Source organism: Phocoena sinus, chromosome X (assembly GCF_008692025.1).
Source record: "Phocoena sinus isolate mPhoSin1 chromosome X, mPhoSin1.pri, whole genome shotgun sequence".
NCBI lineage: Eukaryota > Metazoa > Chordata > Mammalia > Artiodactyla > Phocoenidae > Phocoena > Phocoena sinus.
Window position 1 is genome coordinate 18,396,017 of NC_045784.1, and position 22,410 is coordinate 18,418,426.

The 22,410-nt window shown below is 43.1% G+C and overlaps 1 protein-coding gene across 1 annotated transcript in view; it reads right to left on the reverse strand.

The window, feature by feature from the left end:
• The window catches only part of SMPX (small muscle protein X-linked), a 52,593-nt gene extending 36,887 nt beyond the window's left edge, over positions 1-15,706 (reverse strand). Inside the window, exons 1-2 of the mRNA XM_032620659.1 lie at positions 15,524-15,706; positions 11,443-11,499 (exon numbers count right to left, since the gene is read on the reverse strand). Of these exons, the coding sequence (XP_032476550.1) occupies positions 11,443-11,481 (39 nt within the window). The 5' untranslated portion in view covers positions 11,482-11,499; positions 15,524-15,706. The remainder of the gene's footprint in view (positions 1-11,442; positions 11,500-15,523) is intronic.
• Between the last annotated feature and the right edge of the window lie 6,704 nt (positions 15,707-22,410).

Consider the following 22,410-nt stretch of genomic DNA (forward strand, 5'->3'; position numbering starts at 1 on the left):
TAAAAGAGAAAACAGGGAAGATTTAGGTTAAGGAAAGTAAGAAATTGCAATGACACTCTGAGATGGTAATCATTGTGAGGCAAAACAAATCTGCAAAGTACGTCTTTAAAGCTTTTTACCTCAAGAAAATTGCTATGACAGTACAAAAATATGCCAAGGAAAATTTGACTCCCATTTATTCCAGATTTCTTGTACTCATCCTGAGGTCTGTGCAGTGATTTCACAGTTCCCTATTGGCTGGAAGGATTGGAAGACAGTTTGTTCTGGCTGTTGCCCTCCTGTGGTGCCTAATATTTTCCGCTCTCTGGGATGAGGAAAGAACACATAATGATAGGAAAGGAGGCCATGGCATTTGCAGAAACCATCCCACATCTTAGCCCTCCTTCAGCTTCCTTCAGATTTACCACGGGAGGGGGGCAATCACACCCCCCAAACCACCTCCTCCCTCCCATAATGTCCTAAGGCTATTCTAGCACTGCCTTAGGTCTCTGTAATTTGACACTCTTTTACTTTCTCCCCAACACCCCACTGTGTGGGTCAGTGTGTAAGGAGAGTGCTGGAAAGTCAAGTTGATTGGTATCACAGTTCATAGATTTTTGTCCTTTATTAAGATGCAATACCAATTTCTACCCACAGTAAACATAAAATAACTTCTAGAAAACATGAAATATGCTAAACATTAAATTATGTAAGGAAAATACCGACATAGTAGTTCAGACTTGGGAAAGAGAACATGTAAATTTGAATTTTGTCCATACTTCTTCATCTGGTATCAAAAGGCAAGAATGTTTAATGCAGACCAAAAACATCTTCACCCAGGAGTATCACTCACATAAAACAAGCATTAAAACTTTTCTTTAAGGCAGAATGTATTTTTTTACACTTGAGATAAAGTGTTGCCTTATGAGTAGTTGGATTTGTGGGCTTGAAAAGTTGAAATTGCGCTCTGATGTTATGAATGAAAATGATGCCCGAGCAAAGGGAGCAACATATTTTGTTACCGTATGACTCAGTTTGGGCAATTTTGGTACCACACCAAACAAAATCATTAGGAAGTGTGGTATTTGGAACTGCCTGATATGAGCTCTGTTGCCAGGGGAATGTTTAACTCAAGACACAGGAAATATCCAGTGTCCGTGTTCATGCAACATGGTGGATCTGTGTTCTGCTCCGAAGAACAGGAGGTGACTTTTTCCACATAGGACTTTAAACCTTTCTTCCCTACTAGAATAATGATGATCCCACAGAAAGGAAACAGATCCAAAGTGTTTGTTGTGGGTATCAAGAGAGGTACATCACCATTCCTAGGGCCAACAAGCCAAGAAGTATTTGGGGTCAGTATGTATCATATATGCTAAAATATAAGTGCAGCACAATTTTGGAGGGAAGCATTTTGGAAAAACTAAGGCTGAGCCTTCTATGCTATTCCTCTGTTTAATGGAAATATCAGGTGGCCTAGAGTGGGGGGAGGGGGAGGTATAAGACAAGGGGGAAAACATGTCTTCTGTGGTGGCAAATATGGTAGCATACTTCACGAAGTCCAAGATGCACCTCTTTTAATATCTCTGAAATCAGAGCATGTCTTACAGTCATTGGTATCTTAAATTTTTAATGGGCACACTTGTTTTATTTCTTAGGACATAAAATACTGGTATTTTACAATTGACAGTGTCTTAGATAGGATGAAATATCATTAGGGTCCTGAAATAAGATCAAAACAATGTAAGTAAGACTCACCGAAGATGATGTATATTGAACCAATAACTATTTCCATTACTACAGTTTGGATGAAAGAGGGGGAAAGTTGATATAGGGACTATTTGGAAGACAGTTAACTGGCTAAAAGTTTAATTAGATCACCACTACCCTGACCCATTTCTTAAGCATGTACAGAGGGCATCTTCCTAGTGGGAAGTTCAAGTTAAAGTATTGTTTCTGAAAGATATGATTGTTAAACTAACCCATTTAATCAAGTGTGTATGCTCTATGGTGGGTTGTTTTCAGTAATGGAACATGTAAAAATCATCCAGGATGGTGTATTCAGTAAAGCACATGCTATGGAAATACCACCTTTTCTTGCTCAGAGATTGATTTTAGGAATGCATGTAGCCTCTCCATGGTACCTGGGTGGCTATGGTAGTGAAAAGAGCCCAGTGCTAGGAGTGGCTATAGATTCTCTGTACTTGATAGAGTGACAACTGCTCTGGGTCTTGTCTTCCCCACTTGTTTAATGTGAATGTTAGGCTTCACTAATGGAACCCTTCTCGGCCATGGAACCCTTCTTTTCAGTAAAGTGTTGTGAGAATATGTAAAATGCAAACTAGGTGGAGGTGGAGCTGCTCTGGCCAAGGTTATAGGGAGCCCAGACCCCATCTGCTTCCCCCAAGCCCTGGACCGTGAGCACTTCCAAGGAACTTGGGGGCCCAAATCTGACAACCATTGAAAGAGATCACCCCTAAGTGAATGAGTATTGATGTGCATTTAAAATGTTCGCTCTGCCCACTGTTAAGATGTCTGTAATTTACTTTAAACTACTTTAGCATAGACAGTGTGATATTTTATATGCACAGGTTGGTTTAACTACAACTGTAGGGAACACTATTGCTCTCATTGGGAGTTCATCCTCCTGGGGTGGTTAGGTGGTAAAATATCACTAAGACCACGTTCCCCAGATTGCTGCTCCAAGTGTTTTCTGTTAGGTTTATCTCCACCAATAACCGAGGCTTTAATGTTTGCATAAATGGCAAAAAATCAGTGAAATAATGGAATGACTATTAGAAATGGCTTGTCTTGATGAAGTTGGAGGCGGTTAAGGTATGTAGAGTGGTTAAAATATTTTAGAGACAATTCCCACCCTGCTGAACAGAGTGTAAGAATCTGATGCCTATAGCTTGTATCTTTAGAGACAGAGCTCAGAGGGGTGGTCCCTAAGTGGGCCTGTCTCCAGTCATTGATAATGAGGGTTTCTAGCTGACTGCTGCCAACTAGGGGCAACAGAATCCCCACCTGCCTCCCATGAACCTTTTATGCAAATGGGCAGTCACTCAGAGCATTTAAAGGGACAAGAGCTGAGGCTTCATCAGGCTCACAGACAGACTGTATGGATGGTTTCTGCTTGTTTGCTAACAAATGCGTGTTTAACAAAGTGGCAGAGTTGGGTTGGGACTAACTTTCATCTTAACCTGGTGGTGAGGTTGTGGAACAGTAACTACCCCTCCCCACGTTCACCACAAACTACCCTTATCCACCCTAAAACCCCAAGATTCAGCTAGGTTGTCATAACACCTTCATCCTCACAACAAACTTCTGAGGTGCAGACTATCATCTTCATTTTACTCATAAAGAAACTGAGCCTCAAAGAGGTTAGGTGATTTGCTCAAGGCCACACAAACTTACACCTTGAGAATGGCCTTGGAAAAGGGGCACACCAAATGGATAATTCTAGAATAGGCATCAAAAAAAGCCACATTTGAGGGCTTCCCTGGTGGCGCAGTGGTTGAGAGTCCGCCTGCCGATGCAGGGGACACGGGTTCGTGCCCCGGTCCGGGAAGATCCCACATGCCGCGGAGCAGCTGGGCCCGTGAGCCATGGCCGCTGAGCCTGCGCGTCCGGAGCCTGTGCTCCGCAACGGGAGAGGCCACAACAGTGAGAGCCCCGTGTACCGCCAAAAAAAAAGCCACATTTGAAAAGTGAGCCATTAACTCACTGGCCTGATGCTTTTTCATCTTTAAGGCATGACTCAAGAAACCCAGAACCTAAATGGGTTTTTTTGTGGTTTTTTTGTTTTTGTTTTTGGGGTTTTTTTTTTTGCGATACGCGGGCCTCTCACTGTTGTGGCCTCTCCCGTTGCGGAGCACAGGCTCCGGACATGCAGGCTCAGCGGCCATGGCTCACGGGCCCAGCCGCTCCGCGGCATGTGGGATCTTCCCGGACCGGGGCACGAACCCGTGTCCCCTGCATCGGCAGGCGGACTCTCAACCACTGCGCCACCAGGGAAGCCCTAAATGGTTTTTTTGACAGCAAATATTGACAGGATCCAGAGCAGCCTGTGAACGTGTCAAGTATCCAATCATTAATGTACACCTAAGGGAGTGTCAGAGGATTGCTTTGTAACTGATTAGAGACGATTCATTAATATAATTGTAGGGCGGTGATATTTGAGTGACAAATTATAGGCTAAATTAGAACCATAAGAAAAATTCCTTGTAACTTGAATTTCATAGAAATGTGTAGACCTATAGCTCTCTGTTTTTGTTCCATCAGCCAGAGGATTGGTGTCATATTCTTGTCTCTCTCACTGACTTGCTGTTTGAACACAAACAAAATACTTTCTCAATGACTCGATTTTTCCATCTGCAAATTGAACATGGTATTCACTACTCAAAATGGGTTTGGAATATGAGCTACGTTTTTATGAAAGAATAAACAAACAGAAATCAATGACCTGGAGTTGATATGAGGTTGGACTTCCTTCTCTATATAGATTCTGTATAAGTGTAAAGGAAGCAGGCTTTTGTTTTTTCCTTTTTAACACCTTCCCTTGCTTTTATTCCCTCCTTGAGATTTATTCATCTTAGATATTTCTAAATATGCCCCTGACGTAGCAGACCCAGTGCATCACTTTCCCAAGCTATACATACTTTGTTACATCCTCAAAGTTGGAATGGAAAAAATCTACTAGATCATCTTTTGCCAGAACAGGATACAGTTCCCTGATAATAGACCTATCTGATGTGAAATGAATACTACACTTGATCTCACCAGGTGAAGAAAAGCCGAAAGAATTCCCTGTAAGTTAATTCCACTAGTCCCTTAATTATTTGTATTGTTCTCTTGCTTGGCTCCAGGCTTTGAGCCCGAGAATTCTGGAAACAGTATTCCCTCCGCAGCCACTCCTGTGTGACTTACAGTGCAATGGCATCTTTCCCCAGTGGGCTGGATTCTGTAGCTGCTAGCCAATGGATACTGACAATCCCACTCCACTTTGCTTTCCAGAGCCCTTGTTCTCTTATCTCCCCCTCCCTTTTCGTCCCCACTCCGTCTCTCCTTTTAGCGCTCAGGCTTTTGGAGTTTCCTGCCATTGCATATTTGTTTCAGATGACTCCCCACGGGTTCTATCTTTAGTTTTCCAAGGTCTCCAACAGCACCTGCCAGAATCTATAGCCTCCCCCATGGCTTTCTCCCAGCCGCTGGAAGAGGAGCCCCTATAGGGTTGCATTTTACAATATTTCTTTCTGTGCTTTCCTATTCTTACAGTCCTAGTCCTTCTCTGAATGGAGCAGGATATGACATTTTGAGATTTCTAGCATCTTCACAGAAGACTCTCAGAAAGAGGGGTGTTTTCCCAATAGCTAATTTTAAAAGATTTCTTATTTGATATATTAGCCTAAATTAGGAAGACAGACAGACACACACACACACACACACACACACACACACACACACACACACACACACCAACTAAAATATATCCAACCCGTTTTAAAATAAAGCTCTGTATCGCTAGAATGCATGACTTCTTTGTCTTTAGGGATTCTTGAAATGTGAAATAGATTCAGAACACACAGAACTTTCCCACTCAATACAGTTTTGAGAAACTCCCACTCAGCCACTGTTTTTCACCCATGATGTTTCATACTGAAAGGTTGTTGTGTTTTTTTTCCCCTCTGTTCTCAACACTTTTTGTTCTCTTCAATAATTTTCTGAGTGACTCAACTGTCGTCTTGTCATCCAGGGGAAAGTAGATTTCAATAATGTATCGTACAGCTATTAAGAGAATGTCTACAATCGGTTGAAGGCAGGTTATATTTCTGAAGTACTTGTGAATGTCAGCCTCAAAAAATGACATCCCTTAGTCAGTATATGTCACCAATATGGAGCCCTGGCAGAGCAGCAAAGATCACCAGCTGGAGGTAGCTCTAGAGTCAAACTGCTACATTTCAAGTTCTGGCTACACTTCAAAGAAACCAGCAGTGGAAATCATAAACACTGTGTTATAGTGGTTTACCTAAGAAAGAAACAGTAGATCCAAGGTCAAAGGAAAAACATGTGACAAATGAAAGTTCATATTTTATCTTTCGCATTTAAATGCAATAGTAAAGGAAGGTATGTATCATCATTATTATTATTAGCTTTTTTAATTTTTTTGCGGTACGCGAGCCTCTCACTGTTGCGGCCTCTCCCGTTGTGGAGCACAGGCTCAGCGGCCATGGCTCACAGGCCCAGCCGCTCCGCGGCATGTGGGATCCTCCCGGACCGGGGCACGAACTCGTGTCCCCTGCATCGGCAGGCGGACTCTCAACCACTGCGCCTCCAGGGAAGCCCCTATTATTTGCTTTAATAAATGTATTTGATTAACTGATCAGCCATGGGTGGTTTTAGTCTGTTCCTTTGTACGAAGGATTGTCACATACCTGAAATCTTTTATAAACTGGAAGTCCTAGATGGAATTAGAGTCCCTAACACCTGTCTGTAAATATTTTTGTCGGGCTCTTTTCTTCCACGGAGCCCTTATGCCCTGAGCAATGGAGAGTGGAAGAGCAATGGTAACGGGTGGGGAAGGGAAAGAAGTACTAAAACTCAGGGCATCAAGGTATTCTGTTCTACACATGGATTGGGTGACAGTGGAAACTTCCCGTGGTAGGAAGCCATACACTAACTAATGATGCAAGGCTCATATAATCATTCCTCTAAAATGTATGATAAAGGAGTTAGTTTTAGTTTCACGAGCAGCTTGATTAAGTCAATTAAGCAGAGAGGTGGGATTCAGTGGCCATGGTCATTTGTATTTCAAGACCATGTTTGTTACTGAGTCACTTTACTTTGTACTTTTCACTCCTAGCCAACTTACATTTAAGATGACTTTAATCAGGGTAAGCTATTAGCTGCTTCTGCTGAAATGCTGGCACCGTTTCTGAATGTCGGTTGAGGGCTTTAAAAGGGAGGACCCAACATCCATAAAATGGTAATTGTCCTTCAAGTAGCCTTGGTAGTTATGATTACACCCACTCCTCCATCTTCACTCTCGGTGCCAGGCTGGAGATGGTAAGTAATAAGACTAGTCACTGTTGCAAAATGGTTCCAAACGTGGGCTTTGGGATCAGGCAACTCGGGTTCAGTTCCTGACTCTCCTACTCACAGGCTGTGTGATCCTGGGTGAGTTTTTTTGCTTCTCCAAACCTTTCATTATAATCCATGGAAATCCCATTGCACTCTGCCAAGTACATAGTAAACCCTGAAGAAACTGACTATTATTATCCTCCTAATAATAAACCTTAGAAGTTATTCTCAAGAAGTTCATGGACTATTAGAAGCTGGACAGAAGCTTACAGGTCATTTAATGCAGCATCCCCGCCCCCTGCCCTTTGCAGCTCATGAGGACCGGGGGTGAAGTCACGGAGCAGAGCTATGCCTAGGGCACAGGACTCTTTTCCGTTCAACCATGAAACTCTCAGATCTCATGGGAGAGGACAAATAACACTCAGCTTACTTTGATCAATGGTGAAGAGAAAGGGCCAGTGACGACTCAGAGGACATTGGCTCTGGGTGGGCTGAGGCCCTGGGGAGGCCCATGGCAGTTGCCAAAGGGGGTGTGTTCAGGAAGAAGGGGAAGGACAGGCAGGTGCTGCCAGTGGTCAGTGTCACTTGGTCTCATTAGACTTACCAAACAGATCACTGATGGGATTAGATTTCCCGGCAGCTCTAGCTTTCCCCACCACCTGTCATGTCAAATTCTTTCATCTGAAAGGATCAGACCCACTGTGCCTAGTGTGCTGATGTTACCTTGGTTGCAACTCCATTCCCATCAACAGTGGGGTTTAACAAGCAGCCTACAGAGCACAGAACTGGGGTCAGCAAACTACGGCCCATGGGCCACATCCAACCTGCCACCTGTTTTTGTAAATAAACTTTTCATTGGCACACAGCCACACCCATTCATGTATGTATTGCCTATGGCTGCTTTTGTGCTGTAACAGTAGAGCTGAATAGTGCAGCAGAGGCCCAGTGATCTGTAAATCTTAAAGTATTGATTACTATCTGGTCCTTTACAGAAAAGGTGGGCCAACGTCTGGTCTAGAGCCTTATCAGCTGCTTAGGAGACAAAGGCCCTCTGCAGACTATGGAAGAATCAGCTGACTCCTTCAGGATGTTTTTATGTCCCTGCGATAAATGAGATTTCACTAATACAACTGAAAAGTAACGCAGACTTAGATAGAATCCCCTTACAATTCAAAGGCCATCTCTTCTTCAGTGTGGATGTGAAAGACAACTGTCCATCTCCTCTGAGGGTGGCTCTGATTCTGGCCTCCCGCTTATTCTGGGGCAGGGAGGAGATGGAAGCAGCTGAAGAGAAAACAAGGCCATTCCATGCATTACTTGGATAATTAGAAGAGCCATCTCTTAAGGACTTTGTGTGCTATAAACTAGGCACTTGCCATACATTATTTTGTGTATTCATTATAACAATCCTGTTAAGTAGTATGAATGTCCACATTTTACAGAAGGGTAAACTAAGGGTGAACTGAGGTCACAGAGTTAGTGAGTGGCCAGGTAGAGATTTATAACCATTTGGCTCCATGTTGTCTGGTGTACATAGGTGCAGTAATTCAACTACCTATGCCTGACTGTTAGAAATATGGTTGACAGAGGCTTAAGTTTGCTCAATCCAAACAAAATAGAGATCTAAGTCATTACTTCTAGAAGTTTGCACTGCAAAATACTATCCTACAAGATACTCATTTAAAAGGTCCAATATGTTTAGAAAACATTGTATACATCACCACCTTCTTGGAAATATATGAAGCCATTAGCAAGTTATAGACTCTGAGAAATCCTGCAGTAAAGATCCTATTCAACTTTGCTTAATGTTGTGTTCCCAAACACTTTAGCATGGAACCCTTTAGCTAACAACATCCCATAAAACTGCTATTCCAGGAGACGCACTTTGGGAACTGTTGAACTACATGATTATGATGATGATGATTGATGATAATGGCTAATATTTATTGAGCAATTACAGTGAGCCAGGAACTGGCCTAACCACTTACAAGTATTGATTCATTTAACCCTCGCAGGAACCCTATGAGCTCACATGTTATTAATTCCCCACTTGACAGATGAGGAAACTGAGACACAAAGAGGATAAAACAACTTGCCCAAAGTCGCATAGCTAGTGAGTCCTGGAGACCATGAGCTCGTCAAACTCAAGGATCAGGTTTCAGTTCATCTTTGCATAGCCAACACTTAGTATGGTGCCTGGAACAAAGTATGCACCCAGAATGTGACAGTTGAACTGAATTGGAAATGAGATCCTAATAAAAAGAAGTGACTAGAGTGTGTTGAATGGAACATTTAAGATCTTTAGTACTTATGCAACGAGGGCACTCCTTCATCAGCTGGGGTTTCTATTTGTTCCACACAAGACCATAGCCTAGGTAATGTTCCTACTACAAAGCATTTTGTATAGAGTAATCATTTTCATATTTTATTTAATAGACCCTACATTTAATGCAGAAATGATAGGAAAATATCAGATAGCGCATATCCTATTTAGCCACAAGAAATAGTATTTCATTTGAAGGTGCATTAAATTAGGCTTTCTGTCTGGCATAAAATATATTGAGAGAGGCAATACCACATCCATAAGGAAGCACTGCCTTTGTTGGTAGAGTAGATGGATTTTTTTTTAAATGCAGTATAATAACAGCTATTGAGAACAGTCAATAGCAGCTTTTTAAATATTAAAGACCTAAAAATATATCAAGGTCAAAATTAATAGGTAAAATACCGGTGAATTTTCAGTGTAGATTTGAGGGAGGCCAGGAAGCACTAAGGAAGAAAAATCAACACACTTTCAGCTATAAAAGGAAGAGAATAAAAGGCAGCCTGAGAGACTATGTTTTTGTGTCCTGCAAAATAGAAAGGAAATTTTAAGTTTAGCACTTTGACAGCTTCAAATGCAGTGATTAAATGGTATTATTTTTTGTCACTTTAACACAGAGCATTCCGGAATGATAAGTATTATAGTAACAATGTGACCCTTAATGAGGGCTTACTGTGCTGTTTTAAGCATCTTATACGTGTAGCCCTAGGAGGGGTGAGTACTGTCCCCATTTTACAGATGTGGAAACAGAGGCAGAGAAGTAAAGTAGTTTTCCCCGTGATCCCACACCAGTACAAAATGGATTAAGGATTCAAACTCCACTAATCTGGCTTCACAGCCCATGCCACTAACAGCTGTACACACTGGGTAAAAGAGAAGGTTCAAAGGCTCAAGGATGCTCACAGGCCTGGGAGGCAAAATGAATTCTACTACCAATGTCAGGGTACGTACATCAGAAACTCACTAGGTGGGCATCAGAGGGCCAAACATGGCAATGCAGAGTTGAATCCTTGCCAATAGGCCCTTCCTTGGTGGTTTGTTCTGTGACAGGTTTCCAGAGGTTGTTATATATCTTACCAGTTAAGAACCCCATCCATTTGAGGCTATGCATTAGTCATGACGGGTAAAGATACGTCCCTCCACCCACTTCCACCACCCGTGCGTGCTAGGATTCCTCACACCACAATCTGACCACATGCATGTCCCTTCAAAATACAGTCGCTTATGAGTAGGTGTATGTATGATGGTGCATCAGACCCCAAGTATTCAGAAACTACCATATGCTGTGCAGTATTCAGGAAAGCCCAGGGAAAAAAGTTTTAAAGTTGCTTTAGAGAAAGTACAAAAGGCTCCATCTTGATGGAAAGGAAAGATGGAATTTTACGATAAAGCATTGTGCCCACCATCTCAGTATGGGAGCCACTTGAGAGTTAAACACTAAGCTCTTAAGAGAAATAACAAATTTAGTATTGAGTCAAAACAAATACTAAAATTTTCTCCATAATTGTATTTGTGTTCCAAAATGCCTGCTTCCCCCTCCCCTTATTGTGGGTAACACGTAAGTCAGATGAAACAACCAAAGAATTTGTTTGTTGAGAGGGCATGAGGAGACGTAATAGCATACGGACCTTAAAAGATAAATACCCAAGCCTTGGGAAGAACACTTGACAAGAAAAGGATGTTATTTAAAGAAAGATGTATTCTAAACAGATGAGTCAACAAACTCAATTGGATATAAAAATGGAAATTGAATTGTTAAATTCCGATCGATGAGCATATCAAAAACTTACACATCAAAAAGCATATCAAAAAACATACACACTGCATTTTTGTAGAAGACCATTTAATTCTCATTTATAAACTTTGACTCCCTTACAAAAATAGCTTCTCCCTTCTCAGTTATACATTACCAGCCTTATATCCTTCCTTAATTGTACCTTACACGAGTCTTCCTTTTCTTTTTGAAGTGAATCATCGGGGTGAACAGTCACAAAAAGTCTGATTTATTAAGCAAACAGACTGGAAGTTGCTGATGTTAAAACACAAATATGTCTACTTACCTGGATGGCTCTGACATTGGAAACTGGCTGTTTCGACATATCGACAAGGTCTTATCCCTAAAAAAACAGGTAAGAAACTGTTAGAGGTGGCGGCATTCAGATTCTCAATCGTGATAAATTTGAATTTAACTCATGATTCAACTGGGCAGTCACCCCTTTCACTGGCCATATATTCTTTCAGTCTCAGTTTCCGGTTACTTAGAGACTCTCCTTCCTAATGCCTCAGGGAGAGGGAACACTAGAGCGCTGGATAAATCATTCAGGAGGAGAAATGCTGAGATGCCTCTCCCCTGATGCTCATGATAGGCAATCAGAAACTTGAAAGGCGCTATCATCTCCTTCCCTGCCCTCTTGCCCCCCTGCCAAGAACAGCAAAGCAAAGAGGTTGTGGGAATAAAACACCTTTGTTTGGGGCCTCAGAAGCTTTCTGCTTGAAACTGAACTTTTGATCTGAACCGAGTTGTTGCCAGGGCTGCACGTCAGTCCATCGGGACCGCCTCGCCTCCGTCAAACACCCAAAGAGAAATGGCCCGTATCGCATTCTTACTATTGCGATGCTCCCTGCTCGCTGTGCTCGTGTCTGTTCTGCACAGAGACCTGGGGGACATGGGCCGTGTCTCCCTGCTCTGTGCGTCCAGAGCCTGGACTCTGTAAACCAGGCAACCAGGCAGCTGGCAGGCAAGCCTCGCCTCTGTCTTCTTTTCTTTTAACGAATCAGTCTCAGAAGGCAAATAGGACTTATGTGACCATGTCAGATCCCTAAGAGGTAGCAGTGCTTCCTTCCCAAAGGAACTTTGCTTTCTTTCAGTTCGTGAGACCTGACTTAGAGCCCAGGGACTAGTGGCCGAGGTTTACTGGGGCTCAGGGAGCAGGGAACAGCCCAGCTCTGTACAAGTGATGTTATAGCTAGGTCTATTATATGTCGACAGGACGGAGTGAAAAAGTTTGAAATTCAGTGAATTAAAAACACGCTGCTTTTTAAACCCAAATGATAAACTGGGTTGACTAGAGTTTCCTCAGTTGACTGGTGTAAGTGTGTGGGCTCACTGGTGAGTCAGTGAACACCGAGAGCCGTGTTGGCATTTGTTGCACGTCCGGTGTCCTCTGGACTACGTCAGTCAACATCTCTAGGCCCATTTCCTCTTCCTTAAATTTCACCTGCTTCACAGGTTGTGGTACGAATCAAAATGACATAAGGAAAATGCCTTGAAAACTGTAAAGCATGGTGCAAATATGTATTGTTTTATTGCCATTGCCCTTAGCTGGAGACTTTTTAGTTCTATACTGGTCTACAGCTCTAAGTACAGAGTAAAAACTGCTGTAGTGATGCCCCACACACTTTAGAGATAAAATTTACGATCTGAGAACTCTGAAAAACTTGCTTTTTTTTCTTTCTGAGGTCTTCAAAGTCTTAGGCTCTATTATACGAAGTTAAACAATTACATAATTTTTTAAAATTTTAATTAGTATACTCAACTATATAGTCCTTGGAGTCACATACATGAAAACAATGGGATTTTTTTTTTTTTTTACAGTTTCACCTGCATGTTTTGGTAATATACAGATACAGCCTTCATGCATAAGGGTCTAGGTAGAAGTATTTTCAATATGGTTAAAAAAATAGGGACTTCCCTGGTGGCGCAGTGGTTAAGAATCCGCCTGCCAATGCAGGGGACACGGGTTCAAGCCCTGGTCCGGGAAGATCCCACATGCCGCAGAGCAGCTAAGCCCGTGCGCCACAGCTACTGAGCCTGCGCTCTAGAGCCCACGAGCCACAACTTCTGAGCCCGAGTGCCACAACTACTGAAGCTCAGGCACCTGGAGCCCGTGCTCGGCAACAAGAGAAGCCTGCGCACCGCAACAAAGAGTAGCCCCCGCTCACCACAACTAGTGAAAGCCCGAGCACAGCAACGAAGACCCAAAGCAGCCAAAAATAAATAAATTTATTAAAAAATAAATAAATTTTTTTTTATGGTTAAAAAGTTAAAAAACAATAACAAGTTGAACAATTAGGAATCCATTTTTTCTCTATGATATGTTTCAGATAGGTTGCTGTCTTTCCTGCAGTGTCAAAAAGTCAATGAAGGATTTTTAATTTTTGGATCTAGGACACACAGCTCAATTTCAAAAGGAAAAGCTTGGTAATTTAATTTTTAATGTTTCTATTCCTCAAAAGCTATTAGAAGACATGCAAAGCAATAATTCTCACAGGACTTTAAATATCTCATCGTATAGCATTCTCTGTACATGTACAATTAAAGTTTAACTAATATCACTTGGGAACTTTAAAAAATTTATTGTATGTCAATTTGAAATGTGGGGATTAGGAATTTCTTTATGTTATTACAATAGCAAGTTGAAATGTGGGAAAAAATCAGGCAGTGAATGATTGTGTTATTTATACCGCATTGACTTTTTTTTTAATTAGGCTGATTTTGTTTTTTCGCTAAAGTCCTGGATTGCTGTGTATTTTGTGGACCTCTCAGCCTAGCGGATGGATATTCCTTGGGCCTTGTATAGCATTGGTATAATCTCATTTGCATACAAATTCCTTCTTAACATATACGTCAGTCTGCGAGACAGACACCTCTAGAAAGTTGGTCAGATCCCAGCTCTCATTCCTTGCAAACGGGCTAGATAACGTTTGTGTAAATCATTTCTACAGCCGTTCCCGCTGTCCTCATTATTCTCAGAGAAATCAGGGCAAAGCACACTGATGAATAAAAATAGACAGTGTTCCCTGGCTCTTTCCCTGGCCCTGCGTTCACCTCCATTAGGGATGCAGGGTGTAGAATGCACCTTCCTTCTGTATCTGCATGCCTCATCCCAGGACCAAAAAAGAAAGCTATGCCTTAGATGCGCAACTCCACTCACACCGGGACCACAGCTTTTCATCCAAAGAGGTACTCTTTAAAGCACTCTATTACTGTGTCTCCTGGTTCTGGCTACAATTTGAGAACATGGAAAGTTTTACCAGACATATATTTATTTTACAAAGCCTGTACTACAATGGAAATGCTTGCCGGCTTAGCACAGTTGAGCTTTCCTGGCAGTTCTGCAAGTCAGTGGGGATCTTTAATGGTCTGTATGCTGAGTCATGTACAATATACCTCTGCTGGTATTTGATTGGACAGCATCTAATATCTGACTTCTAAGTAAGACTCTTTCACTTACTAAAAATTTGTCAACATTAATATCGCTAATTTAATAAGCAGGGATTCAGAGGAAAATAAATCAATATATGGAGAGAGGGGGCTTCGTTTGTTCTTTTTAAAGGTCAATTAAGTGGCTACAGCTCAGTCTCACAGGGAATTATCTTCTGTCTGCTGCTAAAAATAATTCCCAAGAAGGGTGTAGAAAGATGTTCAGCTGTCCGAACTAAGTCTTTATTCAACTCTGCCTGAGATATGCCGAGAGGGAAGAGACACTCAGCATCGCCACGTATCAGAATCTGGTGCCCACATAGGGAGAGACAGGGCTGCTGCCCTCTACTCTGCTGGGTATGGGGAACACTGCGATCGAAGTGAGGCTTTCAAAAAGATGGGTCTGGAGTATTAATGGATTTATAGGTTGATAGAACTTTATCACTGAGGCCAAGCCTGGTGCTTAGGGAGAGGAGAAAAGCGTTTTAAACTTGTACTGTGTTAACAGCTCTGGCAATAATTTGCATTTAGGTAAACCAAAGAGCTAGCATTATAGCTTTTCTCTGACCCAAATTCTCCTGATTATTTCTAGGCTTACAGCCCGAATCAGTCTGCAGCTGACTGACTGTAATCCTGGCCATAAGAATCAAAATGATCTCATCATGTTCAGGGTCACAGTCATCATATCTGGACCATGGAAATTTTCTTAATGTCCCTATCAATGAAAACTACTTTTAGTTCAATATCCTTTCAACCTCCCCGCCCCCCAACAATTTATAAAACAGAAGCAGCAACATCACCAATGAACAGTGAATTTACAAGGAAGCTACACCCACTGGTTACAAGCCCTACAAAGTTATAAGTAGCCACTTCAAGTTAGGTAGCAAGGAAATTTCCTTCAGAAAGCCCAGTTGCCTGAGCTGGGTCCTCCTGCTTACCTGCTTTATGTACTTGTTTCCTGCCTGAGGAAAGTTCCAGGCAGCCAGGTGCAAGAATACAAGGCTTCTCAGTGAGTGGAAGGGACGCCCGGTGTCCTCTGAGCTGCGATCTCAGTTCCGATGCTTTTCATGTGGCTGAAATAGCTCAAGTGCTCTGTGCCTCACCCGGTATTGAGAGCTGCTCCTGGCTCGGGGCTGGAGGGGAACTCGGTTTAAGGATAAGTGTTAAAGAGAATTCCTGTCATAGCTCACAGTTGTTCTTCCTAAATATAGAGTTTGATACAAGCCATACACTGCCTCCAAAAGGCTTGACCGTGCTGAAAGCAGGGCTCAAATGTCAGCCGGAAGGTGGCTCCGGAATCTTACTGCCTTCCTAATCTTCCAGAAGATGCTGGTTGTGTTTTCTCACAACTTCTGAGGGGGCACAGGAAAGTTTGAAAAGTAGGAAAAGTTTCTATCTTTAGCTTTATTACCCAGAGGTGAGAAGACCCAAAGTGTTCAAAAAAAATTGGAGAGAGGCGGCACGGCACCACAAACAGTGTTTGAGTCCTTGCTTGGTCACTGAGGAGCTGAGAAAGTTATTTCATAATCAACACTCAGTCAGATTATGATGAACTACCAGATGCCATCCTTTTCGTCGGTCAAAAATGGTCACAGATCAACTGACTCGTGTGGTTCCAGGGCCCAGAGTCCTTACTCTCTCTGCTCTATACCGCCCCTACTCGTGGCAATGACTTTGGCCCTACAGTACATGAGGCAACAGAACAAAACAAAAGAGAAAATATCTATCTTAAGTATGACAAGGGCCAGGACCAGGTATGAGGCAAAGCACTTTTTAAAGAGAACACTGCCAAATCCTAAAGCACATGTTCATTATTTTTAACACTACTTTTAATTTTTTTTTTTTTTTTTACTTCTCTAGCCTCTAAAACTACCTTTGCATAGAACTCCCCTTCAGTAGAAGGACTGAACAGAGTGGACTCACTTATAATTCATCCAGTGGATGAAAGTGAGGGATGACTGAGTCCCTCACAGCACGGTCAGCTGCTGACCCATCACCAGCAACCAGTCCTCTCGTTATGTGAGGCAAAGAAGCTCCGATCTGTATGAGCCCTTAAAGGCAGATGTGAGTTCCCTGCAACTGAATGCATTCCGAGCACTTGATTTCAGGTCAGTAAAGAGAAAACCAACTTTCCAGTAACTTGGGAGGTCAGCAGATAATTGTGCGTCATCTCAGTTTGGGGTTCACCATTAAGTTCTGTTCATGTGCTGTTTAAAAGAATTGTGTCTTCAAAATTCAGTTTAGACATTGTACTTTGAGATCATACGGCACCAAAAGTGAGTTCTTTACACACTGGGGAAGAGATTAGGGTAGGCACCTTAATATTTCCCCAGATGTTTGGCTGCTCCTCTGTGTTCAGAGCCCTTCACCAGACAACAATGAGCCATTTTTGACCCCTGGCCCTGCAGCCAGCCCATACATTTTGCCACAGTCCTTTTGCCCCCACTGACCCCTCAGTAGCTACTGGTGTGGCATATGTTAAGGAAAGTGCTCCTGGCGGCAGTGCCTTGTACACAAGGCTGGCCCAACGTGGACGTAGCTGCCTCTGTGGGAAGAACTGAGGCGAGCTTCATCATCGGGACTTCTGTAGCCATAAGTGACAGAAACGCAAAGTGAACTAGTTTAAGCCCTGAGGAGGTGTGGCAGACACTGTTGATGTCTTTCTCAATATTGCTCTGCCCACCTGAGTTCTGCAGCTATAGACAGTCCGCAGGACACGGTCAGCTTCTCACCTCAAAAACCTGAATCTCTCTGCTTCTCCACATTGGGGCTCTCTCCATCTCCAAGGCAGGTTGCCTGGGTGTGCTGCAGGCATGACCCAGAAGTGCCAGGGAGCAGACACCCCTAGGGACAAATCTCAGCCAGTAGGGATGGAAGTCAGTGATAAACGCCCCACCTCCCCATCCTCTGGTGGAATGACTGTGAGATATGGTCCAGTTTCCAGAGGTCCCCAGCAGGACTTGAGCCTCAGTTGCCCACAGCAGGAAACGACTTGCTCATTATTACACCCTTATTGGTTTTTCCTTTCTCTCTCTCACTTCCCCACTCCCTCACTTACGTCCTCTGGGATCATCACCCAAATACACCACCAATCAAACAAGACCAAGTCCTTGTCTCCGAGTCTGGATTTGATGCAACCCAAACCAGGACAAGGGGGTTCACTGGGAAAGCTTCATAGTGTGGCAGGAAAGGCATGGGGTGCAGGTGGGCCTCAGAACTAACCAGAACCAAGAACTCAGACCTCACTAGAGAGTGCCAAATCTATTTCTCCCACTCCAGTTTTTAAAATCCCAGGGTTCTGATTGCCCCATCCTGAATTAATCACCAAACTCCTGGCCAGGTCACCTAGCATACAGGAGGCCATTGGGGTGCACACCTATGGAGGAGGTCCTTCCCAGAGAGGGGAATAGTTGTGACCTGAACAGCCCTCCCAACTGAGGTCCCCAAAAAGCACTAAAAAGCCAAGTGCTTTTCCGTGATCTACTCTTGTCACCCCATCAGTTTAAGGCCTTGTATAACAGAGAAAGCCCCGGGCACACACCAACACATAACTGCATTGGTGGGCAACAATTAACTGGGCCCGAGGTGACAGGCACAAGATGAGTCCATGTCTTATTGGGGAAACTGAAATGGGAGAAGAAGGAATAAGAAAGCATCTTTAAATATGAGAAATGGAGAACTAGACAGTACTGGGCATTGAGGGGACAGCTTGAGACCTTTGGGAATATTTCATTGGAGATCATGAAAGAGGGGCAGCATTGGGGGTTGTTGGCAAAAACCAAATTCACTTAAGTCATTTCTACCTGCATGCCTTCATCCCTCCTCCACGGCAGTCAAACAGCAGGAGGATATCTAAGAACACCTTAGGTCTATATAGCCCTTGTAGAGTTGCAAAGCATTTTCATTTGTAGTTATTATATATTTCATTTAGCCCTCCCAACTACACTGTGGGTTAAGTGGTATTATTCCCATTGTATAGATCAGTAAGTCGAGGCTCAGAGTGTTAATTCAGAGCCAGTCATCCCAGCTTTTTGACTCCCATATTTAGTGTTCTCACCTGTTACACCAAAGTCCTCAAGGAAGCACACTCATGTGCACGCTCCCACATAAGCACTATGCACATGGTATCGGGTAGGATGCATTTAGTTGCAAGTAACAGAATACCTGACTAGCAGTGGCTCAATCAATAAAGTCATTTAACCATCTCACAAACCTAGAAACCTGAAGTGAGGTAGTTCCAAATTGGTTCAGAAATTTCATGAAGTCAAAAAGACCCAGGCAACTTCCAGTTCTTCTACTCTGCCACTCTCTACAAGTCAGCTTTTCATCCTCATGCTTCTTACCTCATGTTCTCAAAATGGCTGCCACAGCTCCAAGAATCAGGATCTTTCACTAGCATCCAAACAATACAGAATGGCAGTGATGGTGGGAAAAGTGGCTTTCCTCTTGTCAGGGAGGAAACTCTCCCAAAGCCCCAGCAGACCTTCCCTTACATCTCGTTGGCTGGAACTGGGTCTCATGGCTGCAAAGGAGGCTAAGAAAATAAATTAGTAGTGGAGGGTGAATGGAGTAGAAATGATTAGCTAAGCTCAAATATCTCATATAAAATCAGGATGCTCTTAGCAATGAAGACGAAAGAGAATGGTAGTTATGTAGACAAGATACACACATACATAGAGAGTTTTATAGTGGAAAATGTGCTTTCACACACAGAATCTCATTTAATCCTTACCACTTTGTGAAGCAGATGTTGTTTTTATTTATCTCCATTTTATAAATGACAAATCATCCTGAAAAAGGTAAACTCACATGCCTAACAAATGTCCAAGTCAAAACCCAAATCTAAGTCTTCAGGGTCCAAATTCTTGGGTTTCCCCTTGTTCCTCTACATACAAGCCAACAGAGAGAGCCAAGCTGCTCAAACCATTGCCCAGTCCCTCAGTGCTCTCGTGGGTAAGACTCCTATCATGTACCCCAAATTACAGGCTTCTTTCAGGTTCCTCTTTGCTCAGTTCTTCTCTATCCTGGGCCCACCTACAGTTTGGGCAAAGAGGAAAATAAATCATAATATGAACATTTTTAAATGAATTAACAGATAACTATATGTACCATTATGTGTAAACATGTAACCTCTCCGCACAAAACAAAAAACTGTGTAGGCTGACAGAGAGAAGAAAATATTAACAAATGAAGAATGATTAGCTAGGAAAAAAGAATTATGAAAAAGAAACTAGCTATGACCTTTGAAAACACTCTATTTTCCCATAGGGTTCACTTCTGTGTTCAATTTAAATTTTTGACCCCATAACTATGAACAAATCAATGCTTGTTTCTCATGCAGGAGAGCAGGTGACAAGGCTGGTCCCCTGAGGTACATACTATGTGATGACTTCCTTCCTTACCTGACTGTGTGAGCCAAGCCACTTCTCTCCTTAGCCCCTGTCGTATGCCATGATGCAGTGGCCATGCTTCTGTCTCCTTCCTTGGAACTTAGCTTTCTTCCACGAATACCCACAGAGAGGAAAAATTGTTTTTCTAAGAAGTAGTGTGCAGAGTTATAACTCTACCCATAGGAAAAAATCTTTTATATAATTATGCAGAAGAGTTTAGCATCTCCTTGTCTACAGACTTCTCATTTCAGAAAGAGACCTCTGTTTCACATTTGTACAGCTCAAGAGCTTTTTTTCCCCAAATAGTTTCCTTGCCCAAATAAAGGGGCTATCTAGCCTCAGAGGCGAATTCAGACTTCCATCTCCAGAAGCACAGTATCTGCTCCTCTGTCCTCAGAAAAATTGCACTCCCAGCTTTTAGCTAAGTCATCCTTTCCCATGAGAATACTATTTCACTCATTTATTCATACATTCATTCATCACGTGCCATCATTGTATCAAGTGCCTACTATGATCCAGGCATAGCACTAGAAGCAGAGGGTTTAAAAATGAGTAAGATATAGCTCTGTGTTCCAGAAGCCTGTTCACCATGGCCTGGTCAAGGAGACAAACAAGTAAATAACTGCGTGGTTATGGGACTTATGTGCTATACACAAACTGCTACAGGAACTCAGAAGAAGGTGCCCCTAACTCTCCCACGATGCTGAGGGCTTTACAGAGAAGGAATGTTTGCGCACAATGTCCTGCGCTTCTACTAAAGGCCAGCACTGTCCTATCCCCACCATCCCTGGGGAGAAAGCAGTGAATAAGCATATGTTCCTGCCTTCAGAGCTTACAACAGGGAGTGGGTAGCGGACAAAGCTGAGTAAACAAATAAACAAGATAAATCCTGTTAAGTCATACGAAAACAGGGACTTCCCTAGTGGCGCAGTGGTTAAGAATCCACCTGCCAATGCAGGGAACACGGGTTCGAGCCCTGGTCCGGGAAGATCCCACGTGCCGAGGAGCAACTAAGCCCGTGCGCCACAACTACTGAGCCTGTGCTCTAGAGCCCACAAGCCACAACTACTGAAGCCCACACACCTAGAGCCCCTGCTCCGCAACAAGAGGAGCCACCGCAATGAGAAGCCCGCGCACCGCAACGAAGAGTAGCCCCCGCTGGCTGCAACTAGAGAAAGCGCGCACACAGCAACGAAGACCCAACACAGCCAAAACTAATGATAAATAAATAAATAAATAAATAAAAAGTAATATGAAAACAAGCAATGGGAATTCCCTGACGGTCCAGTGGTTAGAACTCAAAAAAACAAAAACAAAACACAAAGACTGAAGAGAAACTGGGACAGAGGGGGAGTGGCAGGAGATGCATCTCTGCAAGAAGAACTGAGATGGATAGAGTGAGAAAAGAACACTTCAGGCAGAGGAAGCTGCATGTGCAAAGGCCCTGAGTTGGGAAGGTATGTCCTCAGAACTCGCAGAAAAACAATGCAGCCTAAACATGGAGAAGAGTGGCATGACATGAGGTGAGAAAGAGGCAGAGGCTGGCTGGGCCTTTGTAGGCCATTTTGGCAAGAGGTGCTGGTTTTCTTCTCAGTGTAGTGGGACTCCTTGGAAGGTTTTAAGCAATAGAGTTGCCTGGTTTGAGCTTTTATGAGCTCACTGTCACTGCCATGTAGAGAATGGACTGTAATAGAATAAGCAAGGAAGAGCGTAGAATGTTTAAAAGGTTAGAGATGATGTTGACCTGCGCAAAGGTGTTGGCAATGGAGATAAAGACAAGAAGAGAGGTTCAAAGTGTTTTTTGGTAATAGAGTCAAATGTGTCCTTGCCAACGGATTGGATGCAGGACGATGGAGAAGAGGAATGGAGGGTGTCTCTTAAGTTTCAGACTTGGATCATGAGGCATGAAGGAACGTGGTCCCTGGGCAAGGAGCAAAGGTAGCAGTGACAATAATGAGATCCACATCTAAAGCACTCGACGCAGGGCCTGGCACATAGCGAAGTCTTAAGATGGGGCATGAAGATTTAAAAGCTACTGTTGACTCAGAGAGAAGAGCTTCAGTGGATTGAGGGGATGCTTCAAAAACCAGGTTACTGCAGGTTGTACCATGAAGGCTTGAGGCAGCAAGTGGGCCTATCTCTTCTAGACCCTTGATGAATAGTAGATAAAAAGGATAGTGCCTGGGTTTGGAGATTTCCAATATGGAGAGAAGTTTTTTGGCTATATCTTATTTCAGTCTGAATAATATTTAAACATGTTTAGAAGCCAACGTGCAGAAGTTGATAAAGGTCAAGAGGAGGTCATTGTCAAGCAAGGTCCATAGAGGTAGGAACAAATGTTTTTCCCACTGTGGAGGAGCTGAGGTGGAAGGCTGAGGCCGAAAAGTTTGTAAGAGGGTCTGTGGGGTTGGAGGAGGCGGAATGGGGAGAACAGA